Source organism: Vulpes vulpes, chromosome 2, assembly GCF_048418805.1.
Source record: "Vulpes vulpes isolate BD-2025 chromosome 2, VulVul3, whole genome shotgun sequence".
NCBI classification, from domain to species: domain Eukaryota; kingdom Metazoa; phylum Chordata; class Mammalia; order Carnivora; family Canidae; genus Vulpes; species Vulpes vulpes.
This window is the reverse complement of record NC_132781.1, coordinates 156,128,302-156,144,605: the sequence shown is the minus strand read 5'-3', so window position 1 is coordinate 156,144,605 and position 16,304 is coordinate 156,128,302. Positions and strand designations below refer to the sequence as shown.

At 55.0% G+C, this 16,304-nt stretch overlaps 1 protein-coding gene across 4 annotated transcripts in view; it reads left to right on the top strand.

The window, feature by feature from the left end:
• Positions 1 to 16,304, top strand: part of EPHB2 (EPH receptor B2) — a 184,864-nt gene that overhangs the window by 123,980 nt on the left and 44,580 nt on the right. For all 4 annotated transcript variants that reach the window (XM_072750825.1, XM_072750826.1, XM_072750824.1 and 1 more), the window contains exon 4: positions 15,616 to 15,771. In XM_072750825.1, the coding sequence (XP_072606926.1) occupies positions 15,616 to 15,771 (156 nt within the window). The remainder of the gene's footprint in view (positions 1 to 15,615; positions 15,772 to 16,304) is intronic.

Sequence of the window (16,304 nt, the reverse complement as noted above, 5' to 3'; positions counted from 1 at the left end):
ACTATCAGTAGTACCTACCTTATAGACTTACTCTAAGAGTTGTTGGCGGGATGCTTGGCTGGCTCAGTCAGCAGAGCATGGGACTCTTTGATTTTGGGGTCATGAATTCAAGCCCCACATTAAGCACAGAGATTACTTTTAAAAATTAAACTATAAGAAAAAGAATTATTGATGGACACTAACAGGCTCTATGGTATTAACTCCGAATCTTCACAAGTAAGTCCTATTGGTAGAACCCATTCTCCAGATGAGGAAGCTGAGTCACAAAGAGATGTTGAGTAACTTGCCTGAGGTCAGTAGGGAGAGCCAGGGCTCAAGGCCAGATGGGCCCTGACTCTAGAGCCTGTGCCCCTGACCACTATCATGCATGGAGCCTTAACAACGTACATGGAGCCCTCCACCTGGCACGCAGTAGGTTCTCCATATGGACAGTGGCTGCCATTGTCGATAGTTGTTGATAGCTCCATTCATTTTTGTAGTCCGTTTTTAGATGGAAGAATTGGGACTGGTCACAACACGAGAAGAAGGACATGAGAGCTGGAGAAGGGAAGAATAGGGGAAAACAAGGAGGGGAAACAGGGAAATAGTTGAGACTGGGGGTAGGCGGGCAGAGGCCAGAGCAGCAGGGCTGGGGCATGAGTTGGCGAGGGCCTGGGAGGCTGCTGGGGGAAAGCGCTGAGGGCACCAGGATGGCCATCTGAGCACAAGACCACCACTGGCTTCCTCGCTCTTAGAAAGTGAAACCCCAAATTCTGGGATGCCCGGGTGGCTCAGCAGTTGATCCTGGTCCTGGAATCGAGCCCTACATCAGGCTCCCTACAGGGAAGCTTCTTCTCCCTCTGCCTGTGTCTCTTCCTCTCTCTCTGTGTCTCTCATGAATAAATAAATAAAATCTTTAAAAAAAAAAAAAAGAGAAACCCCAAACTCCATCACTGAGCACACAAAGCCCACAGTGGTATAACCCCAGATCACCATTCTTGCCCTGTATCCCACCTCTCCCCCCCAACACACATCCTGTGCTCCAGCCACCCTACCTTGTCCTTCACCCCTCTATGTTTGCACACACTGTTCATTTGCCTCAAATGTCCTTCATTTCTTCCAGCCCTGATGAACTCCTACCCATCCCTTGATACCCACTTCAAATAGCCCCTCCTCTGGGAAACCTTTTTTGATACCCCTAGCCGATCATATTAATTCTTCCCCTTTCCGGAGTGGACTTCAAGGCTAGGGACTATGTCTTACTCCACTCTGGGCTGAGCGCCCAACACAGAACTGAACACAAAGTCATTACTTAGGAAAAACTTGTTGGGCTTTCTTTTTTTATTTTTATTTTTTTATTAAATCCATCCTTAAATCAAGGGCTGGCCCTAGTGAAACCACATACATGATCACAAATCTCTGGTGTCTAGGAGAGCTAGAACACGGAGGCAAGGACTGAGCAAGACTAGGAGAGAACTCATCCTTCCCAGGGATCCAGGTCAATGGGGCTCTGTGGGAGATGCCTAGAAAATGCTGCCTGAGAGAGTTCATGCCTGGGACCCTACTCCAAGCACCTCTAGGCACAACCCAGAGAAGGCTGCAGATGCCAAACAAGCTGGAAGCCTGTCCCCTCTCACTCATTGGACCTCTGTAAAATGTGGAACTCAAGACTGACCCTGCAGGGAGGATGCTGGGCTGTCAGTCTCCTACTCTTACGGTCTAAGACCACATTGGCTTTTTCAGCAGCTTTTGGCTTGTGGTCAACTCAAACCCCCAGATCTTTTTCACTGGGATGGCTGCCAAGCCACATCTTGTGCATTTGATTTATGGCTTGGGTTAGCTAAGGCCCACTCCTGCTCCCTAGAAGCCAGGAGGCGATGGTGTCCATACCCCTAGGATAGAGAGCCATTGCAGGCCCCCAACCCAAGAGCCTCTGTGCAAATGTGGGTAAGCTCCCCCTCCCCTGGTTTGTGTTTCTAAGCCCTTACACTTGAGGCACCAAGTGCCAGAACCTCTTGAGTGAGAAATTCATTAGCATTAAAGTCACAGGCCACCAGGGCTCAAGCAGACCAACTGTGGGTTCCTGGGGAAAGCAGTAGTTCTGGAAAGACCCAGAAGGTCACGGAGCAAGAGGCAAGTATTAGAGGCCCAGGATCCCAATGTCCAAATGTCCTGGAAAAGCCCCTGTATAACTCTAAGCCTCCATTTCTCGTCTGCAGAATGGGGTGACAAATCCTGATCTCATGGCATTGTTAGTACAGAGGTGCCCAGGCAGGGAGTGTCTTCCAGGCATAGTAGGGCCTGTGTGGGGGTCATAGACAGGGGGTCCAAGTGGGCCCCAAGGGCCCAGTAACGGCCAGCTCTTACCCCATTACACTGAATGAGAAACTGAGGCACTGAGCTTATACCACCTTTGCAGATACTGTTCCTGCTCAGCCAAATGGGCTTCTCCCCAGGGATTGCCTTTTTATTTTTATTTTTTTTAATATTTTATTTATTTATTCATGAGAGACACAGACTGAGAGAGAGGCAGAGACACAGGCAGAGGGAGAAGCAGGCTCCATGCAGGGAGCCCGACATGGGACTTGATCCCGGGACTCCAGGATCACACCCTGGACCAAAGGCAGGCACTAAACCACTGAGCCACCTAGGGATCCCCGGGGATTGCCTTTTTAAATGCCACTGTTCAGAAAGGCCACACTCCCTAAAGTGACCCCCTCCCCGTACACTTGCCTCAGCCCCTGTTGGTCACCTCCACGCCCATCACAAACCGTGGACGGTGTCGGTGTCCCTCGGTCGCTGTCCTAGACCCTCGGCTCCATGAAGACAGGGCCCTCGCCTTCCTCATTCACTGCCCTTCTTCCCCGGCCTCAGCACAGCCAGGACGGGGCGGCGTGTGCGGAGCGACTGGAAGGATCTTTGGAAACATTCCTTCGGACTTTGGCTACAAATCCAAATTGCGTGAAAGAGAAGCGTATTTATTTCCCTGCGCCGCAAACAGGGTCACTTCCCCTGCCTGGGCCTCTGTTTCCCCAGCTGTAAAATGAGGTGTGAAATGAGAGGCTGAGCTAGCTTTTCTCTAAAGTCCTCCTAGCCCTGAAGACTCCTAGGGGGCACGGAAAGGGGGAGAGGACCGTATTGAATCATATGGCCCTATTGGGTTGAAGAAAACCACTTCTGCCAGGAAATCTCTCTCACTGTGTCACTTTCTCCACTAGCCTAGGAAAAAAAACTGCCCCGCACAGGCCCAGGCCTGCGGAGCCCACGCTGCAAAAGTCACAGGCTCCTCCTGCCCCGGGCCCAGGCGCAGGGGCCCCTGAAAGGTGTGTGGTAGCTGCTTCCCTGGGGGGTCCCGGGCTTTGTTGCCTTAACCGAGCACACAGAGCAGGTAAGAAATTCCAGACATGTTCTCCGCTGACAGCTAATTGTGTCCTTTATTAATGACCATGGCTTTCTTAGGGCAGGTGGGAGGAGGGGGGAGGCCAGCCTCAGCCCAGGGGGCTCCCTCAGGTGGAGCTATGACCACATTTCTGGATCTTATAGAAAGGGAAGTGCGACATGAAGTGACCCCGAAAATCCATCCCACCCCACCCCCCAGCTGGGGAAGGGAGGGAGGCTTTCCTGGCTCTCCAAGCCCCCGCAGGGGTGGCTGGCGCCGACGCAATGTTGCAGGGGTTTAGGAATCTGGCAGACCAGGTTCTGGGTCCCAAGGTGGCCTCTTAGAGCACAGACACCGAGGGACAGTGGACGGCCTAGAGGGGACCCGCAGGAGGGCTATGGCCCGTGGGCAGCATGGGAGATGCTCCCGGGCTACATCCGGCCATCATCCCCCCAAATCCCTCCCCCCGCTTGTGGCACCAGGACTGGGCCCGCCAGGCCCTTCCTCAGTGACCCACTGCACCACCTGTCAATACAGCAGCCAGATGTGCCGGGGGACTTGGGCCTGGCCCTGCCAGATGTGTCAAGCTTTCCAACACATCCGGCTTCCCCTCCGGCACATCGTGATTATTATTTAACACTTGCTTTTCCAGCATCTGTGAGTCCCGAGGATTGCAGGCTGGGAGGCTCCAGCGTGTTGATCCAGCTTAAGGTCTGGGGGCCCAGAGCCCACTGCTCATCAAAGGGCCTGTTTTCTCAAGGACGCAGTGAGGACTTTTACGAGCCCTCTTGCAGGGATCGCCTAGAGCTGGAGGGAGGGCTTCGTCTGTTGCCTGCTTTGTCATCGGGATCCTATGTTAGCCTGGGGAGGGAGGTGGGGTGTACAGCATTAACCCAATTATAGAAGAGGGATGTGAGGCTCAGAGAGGGGCATAGTGAAGAAGTAGCCGAGCTAGGACTTGAACCAGGCAGCAGAAATAGCACGTGCAAAGGCCCTGAGGTGAGAGGAGGCCTAATGTGCTCCAGGAGAGCCAGGGGGTCGGGTAGCTGGAGTGCAGTAGACGAGAGGGAAAGCAGTAGGAGGTGAGTTCAGAGAGGTGAGGGGGATACAGTTGCACCACAAAGGATAAAATATCATGGATAAATTTAACCAGGGAGGTAAAGGGGGCTTTATAGGCTATTGGGTTTTACTTTGAGGTGGGAACTGTTGAAGACCTTTGAGCAGAGGAGCGACACACAGCTGATTCCTGTTCCGCAGGATCCCTCTCTGGCTGATTTGTTGAGAACAGATTGCAGCCAGAGGCAAGTCGGGAGGTAAGAGGGCAAGGGTGAGAGCCAGGAAACCAGTCGGGAGGCTACCGCAGTGATTTGACAGCCACCACACCTCGGCCTCTCTAGCTTCCCCTCCGGTCTGGTATCGGGATTCCTGGGCTGGAGCCCAGTCTCCATCAGCCACTAACTAGCTGTGTGACTTTAGGCAAAGCCACCGTTGCTCTCTGGGTTGTGTATTCTCTGGTCAGAAAATGAGGAGCTTGGACCAGAAGATGGTGAAGGTTCTCCTGACTTCCAGTGACCCGACCCCGCGGGCCTCCCCAGCCTCATCTCCCACCTCTGCCAGCCTTGAACTTCATGCCTCAGTGACCCTGAACTATCTGTAGCTCCCACACACACACACACACCATGCGCCTGTGCGCAGGCTGTCCCCTCCGCCTGCGGCACCCTTCGCCACCAGCCACCCCGCACACGGAGAGCCCGTGTTCTTCAGCAGATCTCAAGCTCACGTGGCATCTCCAGAGTCTTCCCCTGACCCAGTCCCCTTCCTCAGGGACCCAGGGCACTCCGACAGGCCACGCCAATCTCCCAGAGACAGTAGATGAAGTGGTTGTGAACTCAGAGCTGCCTTCAAATCCCAGCTGCATCTCTGAAACAGCCTAATGTTATTGAACCTCTGTTTCCTCCCCTGGAAAACAGAGATAATTCTATTTGCTACTCCTGGGGTCAAGGTGAGGATTCAGTGAGATTGTAAAGCATCTGACCCAGTGCCTGGCACGTAGTCACTGTCTGGGATCCATGAAACCAGAGTCTAGCTATGGAGACCTGGCCGTTGAACGAACATGGGGGGTGGCCCTGGACGGTGTGAGCCCAGATTCCCAGAATGGCCCTGGCCAGGACCCTGGGACAGCCTCCCAGCAGCCCCACGGCCCAAGGGCATTCCTGTCCACCCCTCCTGTCACCCGCTCCTCCACTCAACTCCTCCATCAGGGCCTGGTCAAAGCTGCCTGCCGGCAGCCACTCAGCACTTGAAAATGTCCTTAATTGCTTCACCAGAGTGGGGAGTCACCCTGCAGGCAGATAATTAAAAAGTTCAGAGCTTGATTAATTGGGAGGAAATTGGAGGAATGGGGCTGCCTGCGGGGCGTGCGGGAGTTCTCAGCCCCTGCGTGGGGATGGCACGAAGGGAGGCAGGCCAGAGCGGGACCAGGGCCTAGCATAGGATCCAGAGGCTGGACGCACCGGGCCTGAAACCTGCCTTCGTAGGTTGTGGGGTTCAGGGTCTGGATCCACAAGATACTGTGAGTTCCACCCCTCGTACACACACACACACACACACACACACACATACACACACACACACATACACAACTAAAGAGTAGACCTCAAAAGACCCAATGGTTATGAAAGTTCTGGTTACTCTGGCCTGGGGGCTGAGGCACCTACAGCCCCCTTGTAGCCCATCATTTAGGCTCTGTGGCAGGCAGTGAGCAGGGCAGGCATGGTAGCTGCCTCATGGTGCTCATACTTGGGCAAGTGGAAAGGTGGGAGGTGGAGACAGGTATAAGCCAGGTACCAAGAAGGATGAAGGTGGGATGACTTGAGACCCCATTCCTGGGGGCACAGGGAGGAGCTCTGGGGGCTCTGACATGGTCTGGGGGACCCAGAGGCCTAGAACAAAGTCTCCATTCCATACACTAGCTGAGTGACCTTCAGCATAAGATTCCGTATTTCTGAGCCTCAAGCAGTCACTCAACACACACACACACACACACACACACACTTCCTGAGGCCTCCTGGCCATCACATCTCAGCCCCTGGGTCTGGGAGGTTCCAGACATTATGGTTCCTGCTGGCACCAGGCTTACAGCCAAGTGCAGGAGGTGGACACTTAGAGCCACATAATCATGCAGCAATAGAGGCAAAGTGCCGATGCTTCAGGAGCACAGGCAAGAGGCCCCAAACCAGGTCGGGGGTGGCATCCTAGGGGAAGGTCAGAAGGTGATTTGGGTGGAGCCAAGGTTAGAAGGATCTAGAGGAGTTAGCCAGGCTGGCGCTGACCAGGGCAGAGGGAACTGCCAAGCAAAGGCCCGGAGTGGGGAGATGGAACATAGCTGGTGGGGGAGCTGGATGCAGTCTACTGAGACCAGGGCCCGGGGTGCAGCTGGGAGGTGCTAAGAGCTGGCAGGTGCTTAGGAGGTGCTGGCAAGGTGGGCCGTAGAGGGGAGGCCAGAGCAGGCTGGGCTTGCCACAGGCACAAGGGAGCCATTGAAGGGTCTTGTCTTGAGCAGAGGAGGGACGCCACAGATGGCCAGCGTGGAGACCGGCTTTGGGAGGCCCAGGGATCCCCCCTCAGGCAAAGAGGAGACGTGTTAACACAGTTCCTGCTGCTGCCTTCTGACTTCTGTAGTCCTGCCAGCTGCTGGCGAGGATCCATAGAGCGTGGGACCCGGCAGGGGCGGGCAGGGGTAGCCTGGGCATGTGGGGGAGGTGGGGGGGGTGTCGGGATGACTGACATCCCCTGGGTGGTCCCAGGAGGAGCTACCACAGCAGGGGAATGAGCCTGAGGCACTCCCTGGACTTGACCTGGCCAGGCTGGGCGGGCAGGGGAGGCCTTCTCAGGGAAGGAGAGGGAAAAAGGTAGAAAGGCAGGGTGGGACACTCTTTGTCAAGCTAGAACACCGAGGGCCTCGGAGGCAGGAGCTAGAAGGAACATGGACTGTGGGCGCACAGGCTCTGAGTGACTTTGGACACGGCATTCTGCTCTATGAGCCTCAGTTTCCTCGTCTCTAAAATGGAGACAACACCACCTACTACACAGGGAGACGGTGAGAACTGAATGAGGTTATGAGCGGGGGAAGCTGCTGGCCCAGCACCCGGCAGGCTCATGGCAGGTACACAGTGTTCCGAAGCCCAGAAGCTTCCACCTGCTTCCAGCGTGGCTGTGCCCATGGCCCAGGGGACCAGGCACCCTTCCCAGCTCTGACCAGGGCCACTGACTCCACTGGTTTAACCTCAGCAGCAAAAGCAGGAGGCATGCAAAATGCAAAAGCCACTTTGCGTGAGGAAGACTCCCAGACTCCTCTCGCTGCACCACAGGAGTACCACAGGCCCCGCTCAGACATCCTCAAGGCACAAGGCCCTGAAAATATGCAAATCAGTTTATCCACAATTTAAGGAGAACGTGGGACCCAGGGTTGAGTGCCCGAGCCTGTCCGTGGCCAGAGTCCCACAGGTGACAGAGGCCATAGCGATTGTCCCAGCCATGGCCGGAGTGGGCAGGAAGTGGCCCCGGGCTCACAGAGCAAGGAGGGCAGGGAGCTACCGGGGCAGCCCAGCCCAGCCTCCCTCCCTGGGCCCCGGACTCTCCATCCGCCCAAACTCCTCCCCCCAGCCCAAAGCCAGAACATCCTGGAGAACCCAGGGCAGGAAAGTGAGCCAGCTGCCGTTGAACCTGGCACTGCTGAGCCTGGAGCCCACTCCCTCTCTGCTCACAGTGGCCAGCAGTCGGGCCCGGTTGCAGGAAGATTTCCCAGCCCCCTGCTCAGTCATGGCCTCTTACAGGCGGGGCCTGGGCCTTTGTCTAATGTCACAGTGCCTGACACGGGATAGGGCCTTCCTACATGCCTATTGAGTAAACTCATAACTCAGAATCTCTCCAGCTGGACCCACGCTCCTGAGGGCAGGGACCACATCTTTGTCTCCGTATCCCCAGAGCTTAGCACATAGCGAAGTGGTGGTCCAAGAATGAATGGAAATAGGACAGCAGTCACCTGTGTCCTGCTCAGTGTGAACCAGGCAGGCACTGCTGTACGTGTTTTCTCTAGATTAACTCATGTGATCTTCCCACCAAATAGAAGGTCTGTGTTACTGTCCCCATTACACAGCCAAGGGAACGGAGAGCCAGGGACCTTGCCCCTGGTCACGCTGTTACCAAGAGGCAGGCCTGGGATTCAGCCCTGGCAGCCAGCTCCACGCTCTACTTTCATCAGACCTCCTGCCCAGGTTCCCAGGAGCTAGACGGTGAGCCCGCCTCTGTCCAGACAGAGCCCTCTGCTCCACAGGACCCCCAGGAAGGCAGAGAAGCTCCTTCCTCACCCCCAAGGCTTGGCACACTGGGCCTGACTGAGCATTTGACCCCGCTGTGCCATCAGTGGTTTGGGGATTAAACCAGAGTCTCTGGGAAGAGAGTGAGGAGCAGAGCAGCAGGGCTGCCAGGGAGGCTGCGAGGATCACCCAGTGCCAATTAGCGGCCCCGCCGTGCCAGGTCCAGATGGAGCCCTGCCTCGGCCTGACTCAGGGCTCACTCGGTCAATTATCACCTATCCCCGGAGCCCAGGGGGCAGGTGGGGAGAAAATCTGTTTCCCCATAATCCTCCCTCCCTCTCCCGGCCTGCTGCCATCCCTGCCTCGAGTTGCCTGGCCAAGGGCTCTGGGCATCGGCAGAAGGCGGGTCCTGGCTAGCTGCTTCGGTCTCCAGTCCTGTGTTTGGGGGTCAGGTATTGCCTCTGTCTTGCTGAGTGGCCCAGCAAGCCCTGTCCCCTCTTAGGCCTGACAAATGGTCTCCAGTACTGACATTCAAGCCACCTGATAATCTCTACATCCAGGAATACCTGGGCAAGAGGTCTTTGGAATCACAAAGACCTGGAGTCAAGCCTCAGCTCTGTCATTTAGTAGCTGTGTGACCTTGACACAGCATCTTGCCCCCTCTAGGCCTCAGCTTCCTCATCTGTAAAATGGGGGGGGTGCGGTGATAATGGTACCACCTCCATGGGTAGTCACATAGATTTCAGGACAGAATCCATGGGAATCACCTGCACTGAACTCGGCACCCGGAAAGCACAGGATAAATGGGGATTATGATTGTCCTTGCATGCTGGATGAGTAATAACAGGTGACATTTATATGGTACTTGCTGTGTGTTCTGGGTGCGTATCAGCCGATCTGACCCTTGAGCCCCCTCACTGTCCGCTCGGGGAGATAGACCTGCCTTCATTCTGCACCTACTATGCACCACACCTTGCATTAGGTGCTAGGGATGTAGAGACTAAAGACCCAGCCCCTACCCCAACCAGGGTTCACCAACCAGTGGGTTAGGTCCGTAGTAGGATGGAGCTGGTGTCTGCTTGGCTTATAAGAGCCGATGATGCACATTTCTTCCCTACTCAATATTCAGTTATGTGAGATTGGTACCTTGAAATTTGCCCTCGTGGGAGCCTTTACGCCACAGAACTCGGCAAATACAACAAATCAGGGCTGTCCCCCTCCCCGCCCCAGACAGCTGTGTATTAGCACGTCACTACTCAGAGCATGTGTCTGGTGTCCTGAGTGGGGGTCTAAGGTGTCTGCTGTAGAAAGTGGAGATGGGCCTCCCAGAGGCGTCAGACCCCCGTCCCAGGGGAAAGGTTGAAGGGGAGAGGGGCATTCAGGCAAAGGGACCTGTGTGTGTGTGTGTGTGTGTGTGTGTGTGTAGCCAGGGCATCTAGGGAACTGCAAGCAGGTGAAAGAGGGGACAGGTGGGGCCAGAGAAGTGTGCCATAGGGTTACCAGAAACTGAGGGCATTCCTGGGATTTGGGCGTTCCAGTCTGAAAACAGCAGGATGGGTTGTCACGGTAGTGGACGGGCCCCTGGGATGACCACGGGGAGAGAAGCCAAGAAGTGGAGCGGGATCTGAGCAGCCACGCAGGTAATGGTGGCACGAAGGTGGCATTCCCTGGCCGCGTGTTTTCTCAGGACACCTTGTAAGGGGCATATTCGTTCATAGGACAGATATGTGTCCTGAGCATCTGCTCTGCTCCCACCACTCTGCCAGGAGTTAGAGACCCAATGAGAGCCACAAACCTGGTTCCTCTTCCCCTTTGCAGGCACTTCCAAGGCAGGGAAAAGACAGCACGCAAGTTTATAGGCTGGCTTCTAATATAATTACCACTCATGACAAGGGCCAGTGAGGGACACGGAGAGGAGACAGAGTGTCGTGAGAGGATCTCTCTGGCCGGGATGGTCAGGGAAGCCTCTCCAGGAAGTGAATTTAAGCGGAGGCCTGAAGGAGGAAGAAGATCAGCCACGGGAGGCAGGGACAGCGCTCTTGCCAATGTCTTCCAGAAGCATCAGGAAGACCACAGAGCCAGCCCGGCGGGCTTGTGGGCCAGGACTGGGTTGTGGGGTGGCTCTCAGGGCTGCGGGGAGCCACGGGTGAGCTTAAAATAAATGGGGTGTGGGGGGTCTCATTCATTCTAATGGTCTCTCCAGGACTAGAGGGGTTTGAGGGGGGCCAAAGTGGGGCAGGGAGACCCACTCAGAGACTCTGAGTGTACCCACACCTTACGGGTGTCATCAGCCCCTTTTCCAGAGGAGGGGACTGAGGCTCAGAGAGGGCTCCTATCAGAGGGACAGCTGCCAAATCTCTTCATTTCCCAGTTCTGTGCATGAAATCTGGACATTGGCAGGACTGGATGCTTTCCCAGCTGAGAAACTAAGAGTAGCGTGGCCCCCAGGGCACAGGGTACTGGGGGCAGGCAGCTGTTCCAGACCTCTCTGTGGGTGAAGAGGGGCTGACCGGAGCTGAGGCCCCTCACACCCCACAGTCACACACTACGCCTGCGATCAGAATCTGCCTCTGCTGCTAAAGAGCCATGTGTGTCAGCTCCTCTCCGGGCCTCCATTTCCTCAAATGTCAGATAAGGTGGTTGATCTGGGTACTCTTCCAGCTAATCACTTCATCCCTCCACCACCCACTGGGTACCCAGGAATCTTGCTGGGAATTTCCAGTCCAGCCAGGTGCTTACAGATTCCTGAGTAATTAAAACGGGCACCTCGACTCTGAATGGTGGCTTAGAGAAGGCTTCCTGGAAGAGGTGGTACCTGCACCAAGTCTCTTTAAGAGGAGTTTGATGACAATGGGAGGCAGTGGCAGGGAGTGAGGGCAGGGTGGACAGAGGCCAGAGATGTGGAGGTGGGCCTGGGGCAGGCACCATATGTGGTTGACCACGCGGAGCAGCAGGCACGAGGCTTGGGGTGGCAGGCACGGAGAGATGGGCAGGTGCCAGCCCTGCGGTTCTGGGGGCCCTGAGGAGTTTGGGGAGCTATTGTGGATATTTTTCACAGCAATTTTATGGTGACATAATTCGCATACCATAGAATTCAGCTATTTATGTTGTACAATTCAGTGATTTTTAGTGTATGCACAGCATTGTGCGACCATCACCGCAGTCAATTCTAGAGCATGTCCATCACCTCATAAAGAAATCCTATTACCCATTAGCAGTCACTCCCCGTTCTCTGCACTCTCCAGTCCTTGGCAACCACTAATCTACTTGTGTCTCTATAGATGGCTATTCTGGACACTTTTCTATAAATGGAAGCATACGCTATATAGCCTTTTGTGTCGGGCTTCTTTTATAAACATAATGTTGTCAAGGTTCATCCATGCTGTAGCATATATCTGTACTTTATTCCTTTTTATGGCCGAATAATATTCCATTGTGTGCCGTTGTGGGTTTTTAAGTGACACAGAAAGGTTTGGACTTTAGAAAGCTGGCCGTGGAGGATGGGCAGGAGGAGGCCAGGTGGCCATGAAAGGCTAAGGTGTAGGTGGGAAGAGCTTTCTGGATGCTCACAGGGGAAGGACGGCAGCAGAGAAGAGCCGGGATGGGGCACTGCTGGGGTGGGGAAGACCTGGTGATTGGCTGCAGGGGATGAGGGTAGGGAGGAGGCATCCAGGGTTCCCAGTGACTGGGTGGAGGGTGATGTCACCTTTGAAGACAAAAGAGCGGGTTTTGTGAAGCATGGTTCTGATAGATCCAGCAGCCCTAGATGCCCAGTGGGAGGAGGGAGGGGTGGCCGGGGAGCACACCGAATGAGGGAAGGCTTCTGGAGGAGGCAGCCTGGGGAGTCTGAGATGGGGCTAGGACACAGTGACAAGACAGGGCAGCCAGGAAGGTGGCCCAGATGGAGGGGGACCCACCAGCCCGACCCAGGGAATTGCCAGCAGATGGAAGGGGTGTGCTAAGCGGGGCAGGCTCTTTCCTGAATGGGAGCCAGGAGCATCCTGATCTTGGGACCAAAGCCTTCAGCATCTGTAAGGATGATCCGAGATCCCCACAGGAGCCCTGTGCCCCCATCTACAGGGGAGCAAACCGAGGCTCAGAGAGGTCATCTGCTTAACTAGAGCCAGAGCTGCAGCCTGAGTGTCTCAACATGGCAGGGCTGTCTCTTCATCCGGCCTGCAGCAAAAGTTTGGTGCCTGAGAGGAAAATGAGAAGAGAGAGGGCAGGAGCGACCCCGAAACCAGTGCAGCAAAGTGGCGAGAGCCCTGGGCGGGTGCCCAGAACAGGAGCTGCCAATCCCTGCCCAGCACTCACGGAGCACTGTCATGTGTGGTTAGGGGACCCCCTAGAATCAGACCACCTGACATGGAGTCTCGGCTCTGCCACTGTAAGCTCACATCCTGGCAAATTACGTCGACTCTGTGCCTTCCTGCCCCCATCTGAAAATGGGAGTCATCAGAGGGCTGGGTAGGGGCTGGATGACTTGCTATGGGTTAAGTCCTTAGCACGGTGTCAGCATTTCATAAGAACTCCATAAATGTTGGCTGTTTCATATTCACCCTCTGAAGTCCTGGTTTCCCCATCTGTACAGTGGGAGCGCTAATAACTCCCCAGAGCACTCATTGTCATCCTCCTTGGATGACACGAGTGGTGTCACGATGACCTGGGTGGTGATATCAAAGTCCTGACTTTGCTCTTGCCTGGCAGTTCTTTAAGGACTAGGCTGGAACTGGCTCTTTGAGATCCCCGCAGGGCCTGGTCAGGGTGGCATCAGCCAGCATGTTTGTTAGCTGGCTGCCACCTCCTGAAAGCCCCCTCCAAAAGACAGGCAAACTCGGGCCCCAGGGGGAGGGTGCTGCCTTCTAGCAACCCAGGGGGACTTGTCCATGGCGTATATACCGAGTACTTGTTTTATCCAGCAAGCCCCGAGGCTGTAATGACAACCCCCCCCTCCCCTATGCCAGACACTGTCCATCGCATGGAGTCCTTGTGGCCACTTTTTGGGCTAGATGCTCTCATACCAATGAGAAAACTTGAGCTCAGAGAGGTTGAACTACTTGTCTGAGGTCACCCAGCAGATTGGTATTTAAACCAGATACAGTTCAATAATGCCAGGAATTGTTCCAGGCATTTTTGCCTAAATTTAATCAATGTCATCCTCACCATAATTATAGGAGGTAGATACAATTGTCCCCATTTTGCAGATAAGGAAATAGCTTTAGTGACCGGCCCGAGGTAGAGCGGGGATTTGCCAAGCAGCCTGCACACTAACCACCATTCTTCACTGCCCTTCTATTCCCATGATCCCCAAAGCCTAAGCTCTTCCCACTTTGGAAGGCAACTTCAAGAAGTATGTGCTGGGTGCTGGGTTCTGTGCTAGGCACAGGGGACGGAGCTGTGAATCAGACACGGCTCCCACCCTGAGGGAGCCAAGAGCATGCCAGGGGTCCCCTTGATGAATAATTACGACCAGGGAGCAAATCTTTCTGAACTCCAGTAATGTAAGCATCAAGGAGAATGGGATCTCTGAGGCCAGAGCTGGTTGAGGGGTTTAGGGGAGGGCAGTTGCCTAAGATTTTAACTTGGAGGATAAATTTGAAGACTGGGGCTGGAAAAATGATTTTGGGAAATGTATGTTGGCCATTTACATGTGAGGAGACGGATGCTCTGAGGGGTTGCTTGCCGACGGTCCCACGACACACAGGCATGGGATGTGATCCAGGTGAGCTCCCCTGGCCTGTTTAGCCACCTTTTACCCCAGGGGGGAACCTACCTGTTGCAAAGCTCTTCCCAGTCCACCTTCTCACTTACCCCTGGCGTGATCTCCCCCTCCCCAGGCTCCACAGCAGAGCTGGGATTATGAACCCCAGTAAGCAGAAGAAGAAAAGGAGGCCAGGAAAGGGGCAGGGCCTGGACCCCAGGCCTTCTGATGCCCAGCCCAGGCCTAGGGTAGGGTGGATTTGCACGCAGGTCCACACAGGAGGGTCATTGCTTGTAGAACCTAAGCCCTGAGCTGCAGGGCCTGAACCCGAATCCTGAGCATCCCCCCCACCTCAGCACAGGGAAGAAGGCCAATACCCTTGGAAGATGCCAGGTTGCTGATTGCCCATCAAGTGCAAGCACTTCCCTGCTCAGGCTGTTCCTGGTACTGCAGGCTCCCTTTGGTGAAATAAAATGATCCAGCACCTACTACAATAACAGCTCAATTCATCGAGCACCTGTGCTGTGCACAGCCTCCTGCCACGTGCCTTACACACTATACCAAATTCCCCCAGTGGCCTTCAGAAATGAGTCTCAGAATCATAATTTTACAAATAGGGAAACTGAGTCTCAGGAATGATTAAGCCATTTGTCTATGGCCATACAGCCAGTAAAAGGCCAAGCTGGGACTCAAACCCAGGTCTAACTACTTCCAAAGACAGTGTTCTTTTCTGCTCTACTACATTGCCTTTCTGCATGGCCTGTAGTGTGCTAGGACTTGTCTACTGTCATCATCTCAATCATCTGGAAGCCAGGAACCTAGTTATAAGAATCAGGGCTCGGCCAGCCATTAGTGAGTGAGACTGGGCCATACGTCTGGCCCCAGACCCCTTCGGAGTTTGCAAAACAAGTCAGGATTGAGCCTAGAAGCTGTGGCACAGCCAACCTGGAAACGGTGAAGAGGGATTGCTAGGCGCCCCAGGTGAGCCCATAGATAGCTTCAGAGATGAGAAACCAGGTAGCCTGGACCCTTCTGAGCAGAGAGGACTGCCATGTTGGAGCCTAGAGATCCCCAAGAGCCTTAGGAGATGGGTTTCCCAACAGTGGCTCTCCATGGCCCCTGCGTGATGCTGTGTGGCCCCTCCAGGAGACTACAAGGTCTTCCCATGCCTTGTGGCCTCTGAAACCTCTGTAACCTCATCCGGTTTCCCCAGCGACTCTCTTTGTCTCCTGTACCAGGGTGCCCGTCTGGAACCTTCAAGGCCAACCAAGGGGACGAGGCCTGTACGCACTGCCCCATCAACAGCCGGACCACCTCAGAAGGGGCGACCAACTGTGTCTGCCGCAACGGCTACTACAGAGCAGACCTGGACCCCCTGGACATGCCCTGTACAAGTACGCTCAGGGCCCCTGCAGAGCAATGCCTCACCGGGTCCCCAGGCCCCCTGCAGAAAGCTCAGAGCAAGGGTTGGGCAGCGGCCTGGCTCCAGCCAGCCCTTCCTGAGTGGGGAGCAGCCAATTACCTGGTGGGAGGGGAAATGAAAAACTGGTTGGAAAAGAACCATCCTGGGGTAGTTGTGCTGCCAGCAGGCAGCTACCGTGGAGCTGGCATCTGGCTCCTTACCTCCTCCCGCTAGTCACATGGAGGATAAAGCGAAGGTCTTGATTCACAAAGGGACGGTGAATGGGAGGCTTGGCAGAAACAGAACCAACACAGGTGGTGTCTGTGACAGCAAGGCTGCCCAGTGTTCTAACCTGGCAGCGGCCGCCTGAATCTCAGGCCAAGGTTCTCTAAGAAAGCAGTGGCTGGGAGGGCCATCTTACAACCCCTGTATCAGGCAGGAACGGAATCCAGCTGCCAGCAACAGAGAGCTGACCCCAGGGGCTTACACCACAGGACTGACAGACTCTCTCACACAGCAGAACCC